At 41.4% G+C, this 22,877-nt stretch overlaps 2 protein-coding genes and 1 long non-coding RNA gene across 11 annotated transcripts in view; 1 reads left to right on the top strand and 2 right to left on the bottom strand.

Moving 5' to 3' along the window:
- The window catches only part of pard6a (par-6 family cell polarity regulator alpha), a 37,789-nt gene extending 32,927 nt beyond the window's left edge, over positions 1-4,862 (top strand). Inside the window, exons 4-6 of the mRNA XM_037767931.1 lie at positions 178-303; positions 1,104-1,303; positions 3,210-4,862. Coding sequence (XP_037623859.1) covers positions 178-303; positions 1,104-1,303; positions 3,210-3,534 — 651 coding nt within the window. The 3' untranslated portion in view covers positions 3,535-4,862. The remainder of the gene's footprint in view (positions 1-177; positions 304-1,103; positions 1,304-3,209) is intronic.
- LOC119487225 lies at positions 172-3,455 on the bottom strand. Its single transcript, XR_005206665.1, has 3 exons — positions 3,344-3,455; positions 740-806; positions 172-292 (listed from the first exon to the last, which is right to left on the bottom strand). It is a non-coding gene; the product is annotated as an uncharacterized LOC119487225 (long non-coding RNA).
- An 8,031-nt stretch (positions 4,863-12,893) lies between the features above and the next one.
- tesmin (testis expressed metallothionein like protein) overlaps positions 12,894-22,877 on the bottom strand; it is a 28,762-nt gene continuing 18,778 nt past the window's right edge. For 3 of the 9 annotated variants that reach the window (XM_037768719.1, XM_037768721.1, XM_037768724.1), the window contains 6 exons: positions 22,288-22,391; positions 18,600-18,753; positions 16,846-16,920; positions 16,714-16,762; positions 15,061-15,138; positions 12,898-13,792 (listed from right to left, as the gene is read on the bottom strand). In XM_037768719.1, the coding sequence (XP_037624647.1) occupies positions 13,701-13,792; positions 15,061-15,138; positions 16,714-16,762; positions 16,846-16,920; positions 18,600-18,753; positions 22,288-22,391 (552 nt within the window). In that variant the 3' untranslated portion in view covers positions 12,898-13,700. Of the gene's footprint in view, positions 13,793-14,631; positions 14,731-15,060; positions 15,139-16,713; positions 16,763-16,845; positions 16,921-18,599; positions 18,754-19,778; positions 20,440-22,287; positions 22,392-22,877 lie in introns of those variants that run through there. The other 6 variants (XR_005206756.1, XM_037768722.1, XM_037768717.1 and 3 more) reach the window with 6 other exon arrangements.

Below are 22,877 nucleotides of genomic sequence, written 5' to 3'. Positions count from 1 at the left end.
AAATGCTAAATCCACTAGCCTGTTTGGTTTATTGGACAGTGCATACAGTATTAGTTATTTATTAAATATCAACAAAGAATACAGTATTTAAATTAATATGTAATACAAGTTATCAGAATTTGGTGTAGATGTATAGATGTAACATTCATTTTTCCTTCTCCGTCCTCCACTCTGTAGGTCCCCGGGGTTTTCATATCTCGTCTGGTACGTGGTGGGCTAGCAGAAAGCACGGGGCTGCTGGGAGTTAATGACGAGATCCTCGAGGTCAACGGCATTGATGTAGCAGGAAAATCTTTGGATCAGGTAAATTCAGTGTCCAAAGTTAACCCTCTTGGAGACCTGCCCAGGATTTAAGAGGATTCTTTTTTCTTTTTTTTTCGCAGGGTTACGAAAAGCTGATCTTTTATTGTGAAACCAGCTCAGCATTATATACAGTAATACGGTGTTTTTAATTCTGGGCTTTTTCTCACTGTTATTAATTACTTTAAACTAAAACTAAAACATGTTTTGTTCCATCTCAATTCAACAGATCAATCTGCAGCATTGATCCAAAACTGATTTAATGATGACCCCAATAAAGGGATATATATTGTATAACACAGCTAAGACCAAATGTATTTTACCTGTAATTTACAAAATGTAATTTTACTGGATTGATGTGCAAATCTTAGATTTTTTACATAAAATGATTGAAGGTGCAGTAATGTTTACAGTGAGACAGACAAACTAATATAAATACCTTTTGTAGGGCCTTTTGCTTCGGAGCTTTGGAGCCATGTCTGATTTTTCATATCAGTTACAGCAGTCTGATGAAATACATGAAACGGGTGGAAACTAGTGAAGATCCAACACGGCATAAAATGATGCAGTTACAAGCACACTTTGATCGCAATGATATCTGAATATTAGTGTGCTGTGATCTCGATGGAGTATCAAACGAGGAGAAAAGAGCAGCAGGAAGTAAAAGATGTCGTTCTAATTTCAGATTTAAAAGAGAAGGAACTGTGAGTCATGTGACTTTGTTGGGGCAATAAACAAATCCTTGAAGTGTTTTTTTGTTTTACTCATCCTTCAGAGCTAAGACCGTCTATCTGTCATTTCAGGTTACAGACATGATGGTGGCCAACAGCCACAACCTCATAGTGACCGTCAAACCGGCTAACCAGAGGAACAACGTGGTGCATCGTGGGAGTAAAATGTCAATGGGCAACTCTGGCTCTGTGGGCTCAGCCGGATCTACCGGCTCCGCTCTGTCACATGACTCCCCAAGCCCCGCCTCTCAGAGCAACCCCATTACTGCGAGGTAAGACATGGACAGGACCCCTGAAGCTACTGAGTAAAAAAGTACTCTAAGCTGTATGTCTAACATTTTAATGAACGTTCCGTGGGCGGGGTTTAGACGGAGCTCCTGAGGCGATGCTACTTTCAAATTATGCTAGCTTTCTAACATCGGCGACCCTATCTTTAAGAGACACATACAGTGGAGGAAATAAGTATTTGATCCCTCACCGATTTTGTAAGTTTGCCCACTGACAAAGAAAAGAACGGTCTATAATTTTAATGGTAGGTTTATTTTAACAGTGAGAGACAGAATATAAAAAAAAAATACAGAAAATCACATCATATAAAAGTTATAAAGTTATTTGCATTTGATTGTGCGAAATAAGTATTTGATCCCCTAGCAACCAGCAAGTATTCTGGCCCCCACCGACCGGTTAGATTAGTCCTCGCTTTTTTAGTAGTCGCTTTAAGAAAGTACTCAGAATCTCAACTTGTTACGTGTGTAAAAGACACCTGTCTCAACTCATTACCTGTATAAAAGACAAAGAATCAGAATCAGATCCCAACCTCTCCACCATGGGCAAGACCAAAGAGCTCTCTAAGGACGTCAGGGACAAGATTGTAGACCTGCACAAGGCTGGAATGGGCTACAAGACCATCAGCAAGCAGCTTTGTGAGAAGGAGACAACTGTTGGTGCGATTATTCGGAAATGGAAGGAACACAAAATGACCATCAATCGCCCTCGGTCTGGGGCTCCACGCAAGATCTCGTCTTGTGGGGTTACGATGATCATGAGAAAGGTGAGGGATCAGCCCAGAAATACACGGGAGGAACTTCTTAATGATCGCAAGACAGCTGGGACCACAATCATCAAGAAAACCATTGGTAACACACTACGCCGTAATGGATTAAAATCCTGCAGCGCCCGCAATGTCCCCCTGCTCAAGAAGGAACATGTACAGGCCCGTCTGTTAGCCAATGAACACCTGAATGATTCAGAGAAGGCTTGGGAGAAGGTGATGTGGTCAGATGAGACCAAAATCGAGCTCTCTGGCATCAACTCAACTCGCCGTGTTTGGAGGAAGAGAAATGCTGACTATAACCCCAAGAACACCATCCCCACCGTCAAGCATGGAGGTGGAAACATTATGTTTTGGGGGTCTTTCTCTACTACGGGGACAGGACGACTTCACCGCATCGAAGGGAGGATGGACGGGGCCATGTACTGGGAAATCTTGGGCGACAACCTCCTTCCCTCAGCCAGGACACTGAAAATGGGTCGTGGATGGGTCTTCCAATACGACAATGACCCAAAACATACGGCCAAGGCAACAAAGGAGTGGCTCAAGAAGAAGCACATTAAGGTCATGGAGTGGTCTAGCCAGTCTCCGGACCTTAATTCCATAGAAAATCTGTGGAGGGAGCTGAAGCTTCGAGTTGCAAAGCGACAGCCTCGAAACCTTAAGGATTTGGAGATGATCTGCAAAGAGGAGTGGACCAAAATCCCCCCTGAGATGTGCGCAAACCTGGTGACCAACTACAAGAAACGTCTGACCTCTGTGCTTGCCAACAACGTTTCTCCACCAAGTACTGAGTCATGTTTTGCTAGGGGATCAAATACTTATTTCCCACAATCAAATGCAAATCAATTTATAACTTTTATATGATGTGATTTTCTGGATTTTTTTTTTATATTCTGTCTCTCACTGTTAAAATAAACCTACCATTAAAATTATAGACCGTTCTTTTCTTTGTCAGTGGGCAAACTTACAAAATCGGCAAGGGATCAAATACTTATTTCCTCCACTGTATTTCCCAAGTAGAGCAAAGACTGAGTGAATATTAGACTTATATACAACAGGTGTTCAAGTAATAAACAAACTGTTCTATAATCATTACATGCCCTGTCTGTTTGTCGTTACCACAGCAACAGCATTGCCGAAGGCGACAGCGATGACGACGACGACGATGGCGACCTCATTCTGGAGAACGACTGCCTGACGCCCTACGAATCCCACCGGGTAACCAACAGTAACGACACTAACCTCAACAGAGACTCACCTAGCAACAGGCCGCACAACTCCACTGTGGTTAGGCCCCTTCCGCAGAGCGTCTCGTTGCCCAATAGCGTCGGAGCGTCCCTGAGCGACAGCTCCATGATGATGATGTCCAATCACAACGGAAACCCCGCCCACACATCAAGTAGCAGTCAAGAGAGCATGAGAGAGGACGGAAACATAATATCACTGTAACCACGACAACACTGACAGCTAACACTGTAACAGTCAGGACTATGGGAGGTTACAACCACAGAGTGCTGTAATCACGACAACTACAGATGGCTGTGCTCTCCATCAGCCAGACAACAGACTCAGCAGCACCTTTTCTTTGAAAGGTTGATCCACTGCTCGTTTCTCTGACAGCACCGCAGAGATGCAGCTTCTTGCCCCCTGGCCAGCCCAGACGGATCATGGGTTTTCACAATCTATAGGCATAACAACACTAACTTTTTATATGTCTGCCACATGTGGCTGAGGTAATGTATAGAGCTGTCAGGTTCAAAACAACAATTTAAAGTCGCCCACGGGAAATGATTTAAATGCCATAATGTATTAACGGATCGATGTAGACTTATAGAGAGCAGCAAGATTGAGAGATGCTTGTGAATGCCTCTGTAAAAGCCATAAGTCAGTTTGATGTCAACATGTTAAAGACATCATCTCTTTTTCCAAAATTTGCTTGTGAGGTACTACAAAACCTTCAGTTGCATCAATCAGAAGCATCACTACTAACTGCAGGATGACTGACTTTGTTCACTACAACAAGACGGTGAAAGAACAATATGAAGTAAAACATTAAGGGCTCTATTTTCTTGGCAGCACAACGACCAGCGCAAGCAGGAGTCTTGACAGTTTGCCGTTTTCCTGACTTTGCCCCGCGTCTGTTTCTAAAGCAAACTCACTCCGCTGCCAATCTGGGGATTTCCATCAATGAGAGCAAAGTAAATACTTGAAGCAAATGCACAGCATTAATGGAATCTTTTAAAATATGTAACTAACTACTACTTGCTTTTCAACCAGTAGATGCCGATAAATTCAATTGTAAAATCGCAAATCTTCACGCACGCCGGTCCACGTGGCCAGGCACAATGAAACAGGAACGCTGCTCGGTGCAGTGATGCCTCCCACAAGTGTCTGTGACAAACGGTTCATGGGTTTTTTTCACGATTTATGGTAAATTTTCACACCTTTTTTTTCCCTTTTCGTTATATCAGCCTGTTTCTGTACAATAGAGCTACCCCGACTGTCGCTTCCCGGCGGAAGAGAGCGGTCTGTGCTCGCGACACAGCGCAGTTTGAGCTCATGTTTAAGCTGCGCTCGCCACAGCGTGCGGCGCCCAAAGTTGGGCTTTGCTCGATGCAGCGAAAAGCCGTCGTGGCGTAGCGCTAGCCGTTAGAAATAACGTGTTTCAGAGCGCAGTGGTGGTGTTGTGTCTGAAAGGACCTTGGGTGAGTGAGAGAAGGAGAGAGAAATGGAGAGAACTAAGAGAAAGAAATACTCAAGCAGTAGCAAAAATAAATAAAAACAGTCAAATCTTTAAAAGTTTAACATGAAAGTGCTGTTGCAGTGTACTAATTATTTTTATTTTCACTCTTTTAAAGTCACCAGAATGCAGGAAACAAAGTCTCTGAAACTCTAATTTTCGCTTTGGTTTAGAAATCCTCCCTTTTTTTAAGGTCTCAAGGTTGGCAAGTATGAGTGTAGGGGCGGGGCTATGAATCTATATTAGCTTGTAAATGTCCCTCTAAAGCCCTGCAGACAAGGCATCAGGACACACGTTGATAAATCTGCACTTTGAGAAGCGTCACAGCTGTTTCAGAGCTACGAGAGCAGTGACGTGATTGGCCGAGAGCGTATTTATTCATCGCCACACCCTCTAGTCTATATTCCACTTCAGCCAGCCCGTTAACTCTTTGCGTCGCCGCACACACGTGAACCAAAACAAGCAGGTGAAGACGCCAACGCAGTCTGCGTGCCCAAGACCTACTACAGCTTTGCTCTGGTTGTTGCACTAGCGACATGAAAATAGTGCCCTTATTGTATTATAAATCACACAACCACCAGAATCTATTCAAGACAGATTAAACTGACAGAAGTGAGACGAAAGGGATTCAGTGATATTTGCAATACTTTTTTAAATTTTTCTGTTTCAATTTAGATTTTTTTTTTTTTTTTTTCACTAAATCAGTTATCATACAATAATCATGATTCATCTCATTGGTTTGATTCATTTTTATATAGGTATTTTTTGAAGTGTATAAATAAAAGAAATGGGACGTAACACATTACTTTAAAAAGGGTGGTCAGTTCTACAATATTGTTAGGCTAAGATATATATATTTTCCTGTCTGGCATTACAAATATGGAAACACAATTACTGTGAATCACATATATCATTATTCTGATTTTTGTTTAATTATTTTATCAATTCAGAAAATAGGATGGGGAGGAGATGGAAAGGTGTGTTGAATGGGTGACGTAGTGACTTCTTTTTCATGATTTTCACACTAAATTTGAAGAATTAAAGAAGCAGAGACGTCAGCCAAACAAACTCGAATCACACACACATGCACACAAAAACACTATTAACCGTCAGGGAGCAGGGGTCAAAAAAAGGAAGTTCCTGTCATGTTTGAACAGACTGTGCAGCACGAGTGTTATTATACTCTTATCTGGGTCGTATGAACGTGTGTGTGTGTGAGGCCATGTCTTTGTAGTAGGAGCTCTGGGGGTATTGCCTTACAGTCAGAAATGCTGGCCGACTCAGTCACACACTGCACTCTTTCTTTACTGTCCTCCCTGTCTCACGTTCTGCTTCCAATTACTCCAGAATATTTTCCCTCCGACTGTCAAACTGAATCAATGTCACAATTTAATGTTTACAAAATAATATCAGCTATATGATGTACAAATGATCATAAATCTTCTCTGTCAACAACTTGGCCATGGGTTATGTCAGCTTGCTTACAACTACAGTTGTATGCTTTTGGTATATTCATTCAGAAATCAGAAATAAAAGGCATAATAATACCCTGATAGAAATATTACACAGAGCTCCGTAGTCTGCTTGTGTTTAGTGGAGATGCTCTTTCAGTGCCATGTTGGTCTCACCCTGCTCAGAGCAGTACCTGCAGTGCCCTGGGGGAAGGTAGAAGACTGTTTTGTTTCTGTCTTGAGAGTGAGTCAAGCTGTGTTTCCATTCACATATCTTATATATTTAAGTATCACATTTGAGAAGCTGTATGGTAACGGCAAAATTCAATAAAAATGTCCTCAATTGCGCAAAAAAAGTTTTTACCGTCGCCTGAGGTGTCTTTGTCAAAAAAGAGTTGATGCACTAAATGGGATACAGGAACACCTCTGTTGAATAAATTCTGACGTAGCGAACATTTGACTCACGTGACTGATCAGCTGTTTCTGCTGTCGGCGTCTTCTCGGGTATTCCCATAACACGTGGATGCTTGTCTTCGTCTCCAGACAGCATGAAACATGACCAATACTAGCTGACATGAAAGAACAATTCAAACTTGCCCAATTGAAACAAATTCCTGAAACCCTCTCCATTTTTTTTTTGGGTTATATGGCCAAATCGACTTTTTGTTTCCGGTTTGCAACCTCTACTTCTTTTTCTACTCGGTTTACTGGCGAATTACAGCCATGCATAGCCTGTAGCGCCAACTTCTGACCAAACCAGTTGATGGAAATGCTCCTGATTCACATTTATTTTTTGCAACATTTCCAAAAGTTTGCTTAAAAGTTGCGTGACAATTGAATGGAAACACGGCTACTGAAGCCAATTAATAAAAACCTGAGACTTTTCACTGGTTAAAAACAACTGTTACAGTAACTTGTTGTCATTTCAGAGTAGCATTTTCACTTTCAAGTACACACTAACTAACCAGTTATTCAAACAGGTCTGGTGTCGTGCTCTCTGGCGGTTTCTTCTAGTTCGAGAAACAATTGACCACTCAGAGGTTTGTAGGAGGGATTACAATTGTGTACATCTATGAAACATACTGACAGGAAAATGGCAGCAAAAATGATGACAAGCATCAAAGAGATGAGGACTAGTCCAACTCCTGTTGGACCCATTCGTCTCAAATGAGGCATCTGTCACAGTTTAATTCCTGGTTGTGGTACATTCCCCCTTATTTCACAGCTAAACCATAAAATAGACGTCGATCACCAAATTAAAGGTTTGGTTGGGCAGTGTATTTTCCTGTAGCAGACATTGTTTCCAGTCCTATACCCCACTAATGGCCCTGATCAGAAGGTAATACTCTGTCTGTCTGGCTGAACATGATGCTTGTTAAGATGCTAACTAGCAAACAGATGGAGGCATTTTGAGGAAAGCATGAGGAGTGCTTGATTTATCAGCCTGGATATATTTTGTCAAAGTTTGATGTTGACAACTCTGCACACACACACGCACACACACACACACACACACACAGTTACATTTTATTTTTTTTTCATTTAATGTATGTTACTGTAAAATATATATGTAAGATTATGAAACAAGATTTTCATTACCTGGGAGAAGATTTTATGTAAGAGAACATTTTATAATATGTGTAAAATATGGAGAGTATTTTTCTTATTCTTGTACTGTTAAATAGTGTATATGAGAGGAGACGGGGGGACTGAGATGGACAGTGTGTGTGGCAGGTCGCTGCTGAATGTGTTAACATGCACACAGTGTTCTGTTTGTGTGTAGCAGATGTGGTTCTACTAGCTTAATTAAACATGAACGATGTCTTTTTCTTCAGAGACAGGTATATTTCCAAGTTTAGGTTTAACCTGATTTGTATTGAATGAACGCATGCCCTAAATGTCCCATGTGAATGATGGAAATCCTGGAATATACCCAAAATGGAGTATCATTGGCGTGCATGTCTGCACACAGTCATTCCGAGGTTCACGTAGTACGTGCTTATCATGGCTTATAACTTTATCCATAACTGTGTGGATCATTTATCCTTGCTGTTGTATGATTGACATTTTGTGTCCCTACCAACAATCACAGGGTTTGAAATAATGGAGCTGAGCTACTGATGGTCATTTAAAGGCAAATACTGAGCAACCTAAACAAAAATCAAGTGGATTACCAACTGGGCAAACTGGTAATGTGCACCACTAATTTACAATATCAACTGAAATGATCAGGCGTCATCTTTACCTACAATATTTCAGTTGATATTTTGCTCAAATGGGACACATTCTGCATTAAATCTGTGTGTAGATGATGATCACATGCTAACTTAGGGTTAGGGTTTGGCCTCGGGATCCCCAGTATAGGTTAATTTGGCCCTGAGTATACACCAGCATTAAAGAAGCAGTCCAATATTGTGACCCAGAGTCAGGTGAAAACATCAAAGTATCAGATCCAGGACATGTTTATCCTAGCTTAGCACAAAGAATAGAAGCAGGGGGAAACTGTTAGCCTAGCTCCTACTCCGTCTCACTCCAAAAACTCAGTCATATTTATACATATTTAGTTTACTGAATGAAAATAGGATGGTAAAAACAAGAGATGATTTGTTCAGGAGCCGTTAGTTATAGGAGCTATTTCCAACCACAGTCAGGTGTTGCCATGTGCACAAAAACAATGATATTTGTGCTAAAAAATAAAATATATGTTCATTATGACAGCTTCAGCTTGATTTCCATAAATGATCTAATCACATCTCTTTCACAATTTTCATTCGGTTATACAGTATGTGTCAAACTGCCGTGTTCGGTTAAGTTCATGGTACAGAACTTGTACCTTATTTGCTCACACACCTGGATGCACAGGGTGTCCTGGACTGTGGCAGAGACTTCTGACACAGATTGAGTTTTGGGGTGGCCTGCAGTCTGGATTTAAAGTATAGTTTGTCCAGAATTGCTTGGTGCCTTTGATAGCTGGGTTTGGTAAGTAGCAGACTCTCAGCAGCTCTGGAGTTTTTGGGAAGTGTATTTATTTACCTTTTTGACAGAGGTAGGCATGCGGTTTCCCCCCTATGCTTCCAGTCTTTGTGCTAAGCTGGGCTAAACATATCTTGGACCTATCTCTGTAGCCCGCTGGACAAGCAAAGACTCATCTGATTCTGGATAAGAGCACTAGCGAGCATATAGACCTTTTCCACTGCCATTCTGTTGCTAGGGCAACAGCTTTGGTCCGAGATTACTTCCTGTCAGCTACTGCATTAACAAACATTGCAACAGGAAATACAAAACATGTTTATGTTGTCAAGTTTGAAAAGGTCTATATCTCATCATCAGACTGTTCCTTTAATTAAAGGTCATGAAGGTCCCTGCGCTCATGTGATGAGCGCAACACATCCTCACTGCCAACTCGTCAAATACCGACGCTCGGTCAGTGGCCCTACGCTTCAAACTCTTTGGACGTGTCAGGGACGGCGTGTCAGTTTCCGCTTGTAACATGCATAGTGTCTTTTCAAAATAAACTTCCATTGTAGGTTTACTTAGTTTTTAGGTTCACTTGGTTTAGGCAACAAAACTACTTGGTTAGGTTTAGTAAAAGATCATGGTTTGGGTTCAAATAAGTACGCTTACGTAAAAAAAAAAAAGTATGCAGCGCTAGTTAAGTACGTAAGTTACGTAACAAAAGTAAGGTCAAATAAGTCAACGTAGACATGCAGACGCTAAAGTGTGCCTCAGTGCATCGGTATCAGTGACCAGGCGTCGGTGTTTGACGAGTTGGGAGCAACTGCGAGGATCGGTGTGAAACTAGTTACTGCGATGAAGTACATGTAGCCTTTCTTGGGATGCAAAATGGCATTTGTGGAAGAATGATCCAAGTATGGAGCTCAAGTCAATACGAGCTCTCCCCTCTAAACTGCTGATGTCTGACTCGACTTGACAGAAAACCGCCAATCTGTGGTTGTGATGCTCATGTTGCCAAACCCCTCAATGTCACATCACTGCTTAACTCCGTGTGTAGCCCGTTTACATGATGATGATGATGATGATGATGATGATGATGATGGATGGTCATGTGGTTAAGCAAAAACTGAGGATGTCCTCCCCTGACTGTACAAGCTTTTAGAAAACAAAGGAAGTGCCTTTTGAAGTATAAGGATACTTGTGTTTCATAGGAAGCGGTGTTCTGCGTGATGTTCTGCGTGATGTTCAGCGCTCAGCTGAAGCACCTCGGTGGTGCAGCAGCTGGTGTCAGAGGACGGAGGACAGCAGGACTTGTCTGCCTGATAAAAAGAGCCCGTTGGAGGTTTCTCATTAGACATGAACACACAGCTGGTTTCTATAGGAGTCTGTAACTAAACTGTGAATGTCATTTGCAGATCAAAAATATGATGATTATCAAAAATAAAGTATTATTAAAAGACATTGTGTGTTTTGCGTTTCATTTAACTTCAACGTCTTTGTTTCTTTCCTTTTCCCTTATCTCTCCTTCCTTTCTTTCATCCAGTCTCATTTCTTTCCTTACATCTTTCTTTCTTTTGTTTTTTTCTTTCTCTCTCATTCCTGTCTTCTTTATTCCTGCCCTCCTTTTTAATTGTTACCTCCGCCGAGGCTTTGTTTGTTTGTTTGTTTGTTTGTTTGTTTGTTTGTTTGTTTGTTTGTTTCTTTGTTTCTTTGTTTGTCTGTTAGCAGGATTACTCCAAAAGTCCACGATGGATTTGAATGACATTTTTTGGAGGGGTGGGGTGCAGCACAATGAACAATCCATTAGATTTTGGTGGCGATCCAGATCATGATCCCGATTCAGGAATCCTTCTAAGAATTCCGATCAGCCTGAGCATTAAGACCACATGCGCAGTGTAACTGATGACGCGTGCCCCCGCCTCTTTCCTTCTTCGAGCTGAGAGATACGTGTGTGGATGTGTGTGCGGGAGCTGCTGTCCGTCCGCGGTGAGAAAGAAAAAAGCGGTAGATGATGGGATGAGTGTAACGTTATAACGACATAACAAGGCTGCTGAATGAGAGAGGCATCCGCCGATACGTTACACGGAAACACACTGTGTTAATAATAGCAAGCCGACCACCTCACGGTACCGCCAGCTCTGAGCTGTGATCTGTTTTTAAAGTCACGCACCTTGGCGGAGGTCTGCGCTCTCTGAGTGCCATTCTAGTTTCCTTTCTTTTCTCTATTCTGTTACTTCTCTCTTCTCTTCCCTCCATCGATCCCTTGATTATTTATGACCTCTGCTTAAATTCCTCTTTTGTTTTTTTTTGTTTCTTTCCTTTTGACCGCTTCCATTTCTTTCCTACCATCCTTCCTTGTTTTTCCCCCTCCTTTTCTCTCATTCCTATTGTCTTTAATTCTTATAATTTCTCACTTTTTTCTTCCATTCCCTCCATGAATCTTTCCTCTCTTTTCTTTCTTTCTTTCCTTCATTCCCTCCTTTGTTTTTAACTTAAGTTAAAAGTCCTTCAGACCAGTCTCATTTCGTTCCTGCCATCCATTCTTCCTTTGTTTTTCTCTCCTTTCTTCTATTTGTTTCACTTCTCATTTCTTTCATACTTCCTTTCCATTCTTTTAATGGTAATATTTTCTTTGCTTTGGTTCTTTCTTTCTTCTCTTTACATGTCTTTCCTCCCTTTCTTGTTTGTTTCCATTCTTTCCTGCCTCCCTGTGTTTTAATCATGTGAATGTCTCTCTTCGTTGAAGTTTTACAGAGGAAGCGTACACACTCCTGCTCCTTATAACACTACCATAGCATCATATTTGGGTGTGGTCAGACATACATCAGAGGGCAAAGAGCCCAGAGAGATGTTCATGTAAAGTGAGTCCCTCTAACCAGCAGAGAGCAGCACAGCAGCTCCTTGTGTCTCTCAGGGCCTACACTCGTTCTCAGAGTGAGAACGCAGGGTTAAGTCCCCCCCCACCTCGCTCTCTCTCTCCCAGCCTTTCTGCTAATGAAAAAAGGAAGAAATGTCTAAAGTGATTCCAGCAGCAGCAGCAGCAGCACCAGCAGCAGCAGCAGCAGCGTGATGAAACAAGCCGGGTCAGGCTGCTCAGAAATGTGATCAGTTTAAACAGAGGTGATATCCATTACTGGATTAGCTAAACCAAGCACTGCTGCTGTTTGTTTAACTGAGGCTAATAGAGGCTGTTTATATGGCCGGAGGAAATGGGGCTTTGAGTGGCGGAGGTTGTGAAGAAGACAGAGAGAAAGAGAGAAACAGGGAGGTCACAGTGTTTCAGATGGAGCTTCTCTGGCTCCACAGCAGCTTACGGAGCTCCAGCTGTGCAGAATGCCTTCATTCATACAGCAGTGGAGTCACAACCTGCTGTACATACGACACTGAGTCTCCAGGGACCACTACGACCTGCACAGCGTGACCGATGGGGGGTAACCCATAATACATCCATGGATAGCGTGACCATATTTTCAAACCCCCCAAACCGGGACCCTACAGGGTGGGATCAGTGGCGGCTGGTGACTCAAAAGATTGGAGAGGATGGGAGGAGAACCAACCCACGGTGTTGTGTTATTTAACACTAGTTGGCTACTTATCGCTACGTTTTTCTTTCTTTATTGAACAAAAGAACATAATACACATCAGTATACAGGGGATGGTAGCCAAATAGAACAACAACAAAACAGCCAGGGGTATATCACACTAGGCAAAAATATTATAAAACATACAGATATTATAGCTGAAGTAGGCGAGACTGGAGCAAATATGATTAAAAAAAAGTTATTTATCGTGACAATAGTACATGAAACAGGTAACCTGAAAAAAATATCATGTGCGTTGACCAACCAGGTGCTCTCTCCAGCGGCAGGCGCAGTCAGGTCACTTAGTAATAAAGAAACATGGAGAAAAGGAGGAGGGATGCCGATATGTGTATAAGCAGGTTGATGGTAAACTGTTTTCCTCACAAATGTCTTTCATCAGAATAAAAACACCTCTGGAGTAAAATACTGTGTGACCTACTGGCCCACATGAAATCCAACAAATCAGGTTTTCTACTATCAACCGCTGCCCTCTGGTGGTCAAGAGGACACACTGCAGCCAGAAAGATCAAGACAAAAAAAGATCTAAAGACCATCTTCCATCATTTATTCAGAGCATTCTGTCTTTTATCTGTTGCTTTATATACAGCAAGCATAAATCTGTACATACATATTATTCATGCATGAAAAATATTACTATTTACTGAGGAAAAAACTGAATGACATATTGAAATATTCATACACTGTAACAACATAACCAGAGCTTTCATGATAACTTGACGATGGTCTGGTTGGGTTGTAGCACCACTTTGTGTCTCTGCCCGTCACACTCATATAGAAACCGGTCTGCTGTTATATAAACTGTTTTATTGTGGACATGTTCTCAGTGGATTGTTAGATTAGCTCTCGTGTAGACAGTCTCAGTATGTCTCATCTCTCCTGGAGGTATTGGATGCGGACTTTCTCTGAGCTCACGATGTGACTGGGTTTACTGGAGTCCCGGGACTGCAGCCTCTGGATGCCTGCACACACACACACACACACACACACACACACACACACGCACACACACACACACACACACACACACACACACACACACACACACACACACACACAAGAGGAGGTCCAATATCAAAAATAATAAATCACAAACATCACATTATATATAAATGACTCTCTCCACAAAAATATTTTTCAATGCACACAAAAATAGTTATCGTTGCATATAAATAAAGAAATAAGGTTTACAAATATATTTCTGATGCACGCACAAATATTTCTTATTTTAAATACATGTAATAGAAATCTACAAATAAAGTGTATTTAAAAGTATTTGTAAGTTTCATCAAAAACATATTTGGATGTTGTTACATTTATATACAAACTGTTGAACCTGCATTTACAATCTGCCGGTCATGTGTGAACTTCACTGCATTTGTGTGTGGGGTTTTTGGACATCCTCCTGACGTTGCCTGATCCACAAATTTCAACAGGGAATTATTGTTCTTTTCATCATTAAATTTACTTCTGGGAATGTTTTGAGGCGATAAATTAACTGTGTAGATTTCGATGTCAGTTTTACAAAAATTGATGGCGAATCGAAAACTTTCTCCAACGTTTTCAGAATTTAGCAGCTCCAGAAGTCTCTGGTTCTCTGGCTGAAAATGTTGGAGCAAATTTTCGATTCACCATAAATTTTCCTAAACCTGCCAATATTCGAAATCTACACGACTGATATAGTGCCTCAAAAATTCCCAGAAGTGACTTTAAAGATGGAAAAAACAAACGGGAACAAAAGCGTTCCTCCCGGGCCTGTCTAGTTCAAAGCTCCGGGTGGCATCATAGCTAGGCTACCTACCGTTAGCCTTTAGAAGCCAGTAGCCAATCAGAGGCAGAGTAGGGGCGGGTCTTCCCGTAAGTCATACATACCCTCGTGGGGGAACGCTCATGTGATTGGCTGAAAAGATGGGAGACGTCTGATTGGCTACAGATAATTCCCTGTTGAAAAGTCAGTCACAAAAACCCCACACACACAAATGCAGTGCAGCTCACAAGTGAGAGCGCTGAGACTGAGCCGGACAGTAAATGTGCTGTAAAGTCAGAGAATGAGCTAAAAGAGGCTAAAAAGCCCAGTAGAGCTGTAGTTTGATACTGACTCCCTGTAGGGTTTGCCACTGAGTGCCACTAGTAATTTGATTGATTGGTAACAAACAAAGTAATGCAGCTTTAAGGAAACAGTTCCAGTCAGTGAAATGCCAGACTGAGATGAAGTGAAGTGGTGCTGTACCTCTGAGCACCGCGTACCAGCCCCGTGGACTCTGCTTCAAAACACTGTCGTCATCCCCCGACACAAACCTCCTGCCATCTGAAGTCAACGAGAGAGAAAACAGGGTTAAACTGATGTGTTGCTGTGCTGATATTGTACTTTTTCTGTAGGATAATTCTAAAGATTTGTTACCATCTGACTGATGATTCATTACAGATTAGTGGTGCAACAGATCAGTGCTTCTGGTGTCAGCGACACATTAGAATCGGATTTCACACATGTATTAAGGGTTTAAAGGTTCCAGAGAGCATGTCTTTCAGATCTTAACATCTGCTTTGTGGACAACCAGAGTGGGTCTAGTTAGATTTTCTGCAAAACTGGAGACACTTTTAACAGCTGCTACAACAGTATGACTACGATGGCATACTAGAGCCATTGTGTAGGTTAAACATAATAATAATTACGGAGCCGGGGGAGTGGATTTTCAGAGAAAAAAATCTAAATTTATGAGATTAAAGTTGTAAATTTACGAGAAAAAATAAATCAAATTTTCTCTCAAATGATGAAGTAATAAATCTGCAAGAAAAAACGAAGAAATACTGTGGGATTAAAGTCACAGATTTAGCCGCCGTCTGAATTTCGTTGCGCATAAAGTAGTGTTCTTATGGACATGATGTCCTCTGAGTAAGGCGAAGGTCCTGAAAGATCCACTTACGTTTTTTTTCTTTCATGTTCTTTCTGTGTTCTTTTAAGAACATTAAATAAATAATAATATTAAGAATATATTTTGTACTCGGTGGCTCACATTACCGCAGTGTTTACTGGCGGCGTCTGTGGTGTGTGAGGTTCATTCAGCCTTGCAAATGAAGCAACATTTTTTTTTTTTTTAAATCTGTAAATTTGTGACTTTATAATCTCAGAGAATATCAGAGTTTTTTTCTTGGAATATTACCCCCTTCCTCTGGCTTCGTCATTTTTTTTTTTTTTTTTTTTACCTACAATGGCCCGAAGATGATGTCGTAGTGTGACAGACGAAGTGAATCATTCTGTAAATTAGCTCTTCATATGAAGCACTGATCTGGCAGATGAGAGCACGTGTAGGAAACACATGGAACACTGTAACGTTCACTGACAAAATTAAGAGTACGTTACTGAAGAAACCCCCTCACCCAGAAACAAACTACAGTTCCTGCCAAAACAAGCTAATCATCATGTCTAACTATCTAGATTTTGCCTTTTCAAATAAACAATTACACCAGCTGGTATAACTGTTGATTTCATTAGATGTTTGATTATAAAGTATGTTAAATAAGCTAGATGCCGGTGGCTTGTAAGGTAGGGTAGAACTTACGGTTAAGGTAGAACTTTGTTCAAGTTCACAGAACTTCTTGTGGAGATTACAAAGTTTACAAATGTACAGAATAATTTATGTCAGGCCGAATGCTGGGAAAATGTGTATAAAATGATTCCTTTAACAAATCTGCAATGAAGAGTTGAAACAAGCACATTCAAAATATACTGTATATTATGTACATTCAGTGTGGAAAACAAACCTGTGTGGTTTTCACCCGATATGCACAGCGACATATCAGTTTAACCCTGACAACTGAGCTTCAGTTCACGTCAGTACAATCAAAGTGACATTAGAATGTGCTGCTTTTTGGTTAAACTCACGTTTGCCCTTCAAGTACATCATGGACTGAGGACCCCAGTGGATGTTCAGCTGAGGGGAAAGAGATGACAACAGTTTGTTTGGGTAGGAGGGTGTGATACAGCAAACCAATGGAAGATATGGGTGAGTTTTACCTTCTGCGCCTGACAGGACTCTACGAACAGGGAGATGACTAAAGTACATGTCCAGACAACTGTGGCTGTTATCTTCTGGAACAAGAACATACAAACACAAATCATTATGGGTCAGTCAGACTCTTCTCTGTTCTGGCTCCACAGTGATGGAATGAGAGGGCAGCAGAGTAACTGTTCATTCCTATGAAAGTCGCTCAGTGGCACATGAAGACAAAATGGCTAGACTTCTGCCTGGAAAAAGTCCCCGGATCTTGGGCACACGGAACACGCGCAGTAGCCTCCGCTCGATCACATGACTCGGTCACGGGGTCACAACGTCACGCCGTCGTCACGGATTGCGCTCCAGCCTCGGTCTGGGTCTCACTCACATGAACGGAGGAAGGGAAATAACTCTGGATTCAGCTATTAGTGCGTTTTACAACTTTTAAAACCTAATGATTTAAATAAGGACTATTAGAGTGTTCATACTGGGGAGTTTATTTTTATTAAAAAAAAAAAATATCCGCTGAGTTACAGACGTCTCTTTCCCAATGTAAGTCTATGGGGAAAAGTCTTTTTGGGTCAAATGGCATCACGTGACGGACACGGAAGTTGCAGTACCGCCGTTTGGCCACTACGAAAATCGAGATCAACGACCGGCGCTCTTCCTGGGGGCTTGTTCTATAGTAGGAGACCCTTAAATAAAAGTAAAAGGTAAATAAAAGTTGGTTTCTTCAAGGAACAACTAAGGAATAATATGACTGTTAGAATTTCCAAGTATTGATTTTATGTTGAGAGAAAATGACGACTAAATTGGACATCATGCACTGCTGCAGTTATATTTCAACTACAATTAATACTATTACTGCAACTTTGCTGTTCTTGAAAATACTTCATCTGCAGCAACCTTTTGATTCATTGATTTGTGTTATTAGTATGTAACTTCCAGTTTTTGTAACAAAAACACAATTTTGACAATATTTTTCCGTTAGTTTTGTAGAAAATGTTAATTAAAAAAAATATACAGTTCAACAGGGGGAGGGAATTGAACAGTATTAGAATAAGTTAAAATATGTGAACACACTACTTTAACAGCATTAAAAAATATATTTTATAGCTTCTTTCTTCAGTTGAAGACTCAAACGTATTCTGTAAGATGCTTTGGACAAAAGTGTCTGTCAAATGAATGTAATGTAATGAAATATACAGTAGTACTGCATTTAATAATGCCAGACATCTAGTACATGCATACAGACAAACATACTGTACATGTGGACAACCTGTATGTGTACATAGACATACATGTCACCTTTGTATCCTGAACATGATGTGTGTCAACATGGTTATAGTTATAGTGCAATGTGTTAGCCCTCATATCCTTTGTGTTACATATTCATACTTCAGACTGGAAGCAGAAATGAGCTGCACACTGCAACCCATGTATGTATATTTACTGCAAGTACAAAAAATATTAGTATAATGCAATACTATTCAACAGCAGCACAAACTACAATATATATGTACAGTATATATACCGATCAGCCATAACATCAGGACCGGTCTGCAGCTACCATTTATATAATACAAATGATGAATCAATAAAGAAATTGATAGATTCATTACTAAATGACTTGAGTAATTGTGTGAAATAGCAAAACATTTTTTAAATTCATAATTCTTTTTTTTCTTCTTTTTACATCAAAGTGGTCAATTTTACGCAGATGATATTAGACAAATTCATCCAAAAACATAAGTAAAAAGTTGTTTCCACTCACCATATCTGCTGCAGTGGGAGCCGCCGGTCCAGTCGCAGCATGTGTGTGTGGTTCAGACCGATGTTCCAGGCTGCTTATATCCCCCATCAGCGGCAGCAGCAGCAGTAACAGGTTCGATCCTGCTCCCTGTGAGGCCTGGCAGGACTCCTGTTTACTAGAGGTTAGAAAACAAGCACAAAAACACAGGCTGACGTCACGACCGTGATCGGCAGTGAGGAACATCAATAGCACGGACCTGCTGTGTGACTCCTTCCAGTGCCGAGCTTTGTGTTTGTGTGAGTGATGTTGTCCCAGTGAGAAACAGACAGAGCATTTCATGTTGCTGCTGTTTTTATTTCCATTAGAGGTTTCCCAGTATCAGGAATTGACCTTATTTCTGAAAGCTGTTACAGCTGAGCATCGCTGATTATCTTCACAACAGCCAGAGTCCGCAGCCTTCACCATACCCTCCATCTATTTTAATAAACTGGACTTGGTACATACCTGGACTATATTTAGATACGAAGCAAAACAAACAGATCTGAACAACTTCATATGGCTGGATTAACCTGTCAGTGGGCCTCGGGGCAAACATTTGCAGCTGGGCACCTATTAAAGGACCTATTAAAGGGGAACAACGGACATTTTTTAAAAAACTGATATTATTCTGGAGGCTATAAAACATGATGGAAAAAATACTGCAAACCTGCTCCTGTACACGCACATTGCGAGGGCACGCCGGGAACCGCGTGCCAGTGGTGATATAAATGGATATAAATTTGCAATATAAACTAGAATGGCACTCGGAGAGCGCAGACCTCCGCCAAGGTGCGTGACTTTAAAAACAGATCACAGCTCACATCTGGCGGTACCGTGAGGTGGTCGGCTTGTTATTAACACGGTGTGTTTCCGTGTAATGTATCGGCAGAAGCCTCTCTCATTCAGCAGCTCCCGCACACACATCCACATACGTATCTCTCTGCACTCAGAAGGGGGCGTCATCAACAAGTCCTCAGATATCCTGCGCATGTGTTATACCCTGTGGTCTTAATGCTCAGGCTGATCGGAATCCTTAAAAAAATTCCTGAATCCGGATCATGATCCGGATCGCCACCAAAAAATTTCATTCAAATCCATCTCGGACTTTTGGAGTAATCCTGCTAACAGAAGGACAGACAGACAGACAGACAAACCACCATATGGCTTTAATATTCATTTTTTATTTCGGAACCTGTTCAGCCTATAAATTAAATTATTCTCAAGGCTAATCCATAAGTAAATAAATTAATAAATATACTTTAACAATCCAAAATGGGACAACAAGTAACAACGAAACTGAATACAGGAGAATATATAAATTAAATAATTTAAATGTGCTACAAAAGGCAGTGACTTATAACAATGTTATAATATAACCCACTGGAACTTTCCATCCACACTCTCTCAGTGTTGAATGCTCAACTGTTTTAGATCAGAGCCAGAACAGCAACAATGCTCGGTCTCATACAGACACTAAAACTTATCAGCACAAACAATACTATATTAAAAATAATATATGTTAAAGGTAGTAGTAATCTGTAATGGATGAATTAATGTTGGTCCAGCTGAAAACGCTGGTTTTCTTGGATCGTAACCGGGTGAGGTTTTGAAGTGTGACCCAGAGATAATTCCAAAGTGTCAGTATGTATTGTACTTGAACATGGCCTTGACGATCTGTGTGAGACAGTGTCCGAACTCTTCCAGCACCATGTACTCGGCCTGGGCGTGGTTCTGGGCCTCCCTCTCAGCCTCCTCGGCCTGGGCCAGCAGACAGCCACAGGCAGCCTCCACCACAGCGGGAGTTATCACTGATACAGGCCACCTGAACACACACACACACACACACACACACACACATGTTTACGTGACCGGTAAGCCCACCACATCACACTACACATATTGTACATCGGTGAAGCAGAGGAAGCGGGACGTCACCACTTGAAAAAAAAAAAAAAGGAAACAGATAATAGATTTTTCTGTGAGGTTCGCTCGTTCAAAGTCAGATCACCAGACTCTCTTAAAGGGACTATTTGTAACTTTCAGAAATACTTGTTAACAGCGACACCTGTGGCTGTGAAATCAACGAAAGTCAGCGTCGGGCTTGCACTTGCTCGCTCTAAATATACCTGAACGAGCATCGCTCAAAACAGTGAGGCGACACACGTCAGCTAAAACCACAATATCACTCTATATTTCAGCTGCTTGGCAGTAATGTTAGCTGACCAGACGAAGGTCTCTCCATGAATCAATGCTGATCCTAGTGTTGGCTTTTCCTGCCTCAGCGCAGGCTGAGGCAGCGGGGCTCCACAGCTAAACGTCTCGTCTCCGCCCCGCAGCCGGAGAGAGCAGGAAGACTCCGGCACCCGGTCGGTAACGAGACAACAACGTTTCACTTCACAAGACACGGGAAATCTCTGTTGGTCTGGAGGAGCTGCAGAAGTTATTTCTGAACAAACGTCCACTGTACATTCACTAGATATTCTCAGAGCTAAACTAACTCTTCTGCAGTGTGGAGTGAGCGCTCGTTCACGTCTAGAGGTGGAGCGAGTACGCGAGAATGCGCGCGCTGTCTGAGTGAAGGCAAGCAGGCAGAGGAAGAGAGTACAGCGGCCACACGCGAGCACGCATATGCGAGCGTGCATTTGTCCCGACCCGGTACATTTATACGCTTACAAAGTTACAAACTGTCCCTTTAACTGAAATATCTTGTTGTAAATTTCTCGCTTTGACTCAATGAATACCACCCATATATCACTAGCAGAAAACAGAAAAGCTTTACAGGAAACAGCAAATTTCCTCAAATATTTAAACAAGCAATTATAACTCTTTTTTTTTTAAGTTTGGAGAACCTGACCAGGCTTGTAATTATAGACTGATTTCAGTTCTTCCTAAAATATCTTCAGTGATTGAAAAAATTGTTGCAGAGCAGCTGGGAGCAGTATTAAGCCGTTTTCACATAGGAACTCCAGACAATGTCCGGAGAATCAGCTCTGCATATTGTCCGGAGTTTCCCTTTCACACATGTAGCACACAACAGGAGATTGTCTGTGTCAGACGCGTTAGCACCTACTGGAAATACTCTGTTTGGTTTAGGCGACAGGTGGCGCCTGAGTAGAGCATGCAAGAGGTAGGACATGACGCGGATTACACCGCAGTCACGTTGCCGGTTGGTAATTTGGTCATAAACAACCGAGTCTCTGCCGTTCCTTGAACTTGTCTGAGGATTTTGGTGTTAGACATTTTCGACCCTTCCTCTTCACCCTTGGATGTTTATTTTCTTCCGGTTTTGTAACAGTCGCATGGAAACTTCATCAACATGCATCAACTCGCTCGCTGTGAATTCTCCTGAATTCTCTATTCACACATGGGCCCCAAACAGACATTAGAGTAAAGTCTGTTTAATGTTCCGGTCCAAATGATTCGGACATTTGTGTTCTCGCATACAGCTCCTCCGGGTAATGTCTACATAAGTTCAGGGTTGCAGTACATGTGTAAAAGCAGATTCAGACTTAAAAAAAGGCCTTTGATACTGTCAATCATGAGATAATTAGACATGGTTCTCGCACGAGGCCGTTTATTTCTACCTCAGATATCTGCAGTGAGACGTTTTCCCTTAGTATTACAGCCGACTGTGGTACTAAAGCAGCCGTGTCAAAGTTGACTGACTCACTTGTTCTTGACATTGACAGTCTTCTCTTTGAGGCCCATCTCTGAGCCGTCGTCGTAGTTTCTACAGCCAACACATTTACAGCTGGAGGTACACATGATGTTGGCCTGCAAACAGACACAATAGTTATAACTCACTCTGGAAAAAAAACTGCCTTACATGGTTCATTTTGTACAAACAACTGCATGTGTCATTAGTCTTTAGTATTCTAGTGTACATTTCAAAAGAAATGTAATTAGCCAAAATGAGTGTCTTTTGACCTTACACTGACTAAAGAAAGAAAATACATAAGTGAATACAAGCATGTGTAAAAAAGTATTGAAATGAATTAAACTGCTTTTTATTTATAGTAACTAAAAACCTCATCACATTACCAGGATATATACTGTATATATAAAACAGATATGAAAAAGCTGAGATAAGAATGATGGATAAGTAGTTTCTGCCTATATGCTTCCATATGAATCAATTTGTATTTCAAATCATGCATGGATTCTCTGCTGGGCAAGAAAGTGGCAAGTGCTGAAGCCTGAGAGACCTGTCAGAAGGGACGGGTTAGGATTTAGTATATACTATTACTCTTATTGATACTC

Source organism: Sebastes umbrosus, chromosome 4, assembly GCF_015220745.1.
Source record: "Sebastes umbrosus isolate fSebUmb1 chromosome 4, fSebUmb1.pri, whole genome shotgun sequence".
In the NCBI taxonomy this organism is placed as follows: Eukaryota; Metazoa; Chordata; class Actinopteri; order Perciformes; family Sebastidae; genus Sebastes; species Sebastes umbrosus.
This window is presented reverse-complemented; position numbering and strand designations above follow the sequence as displayed.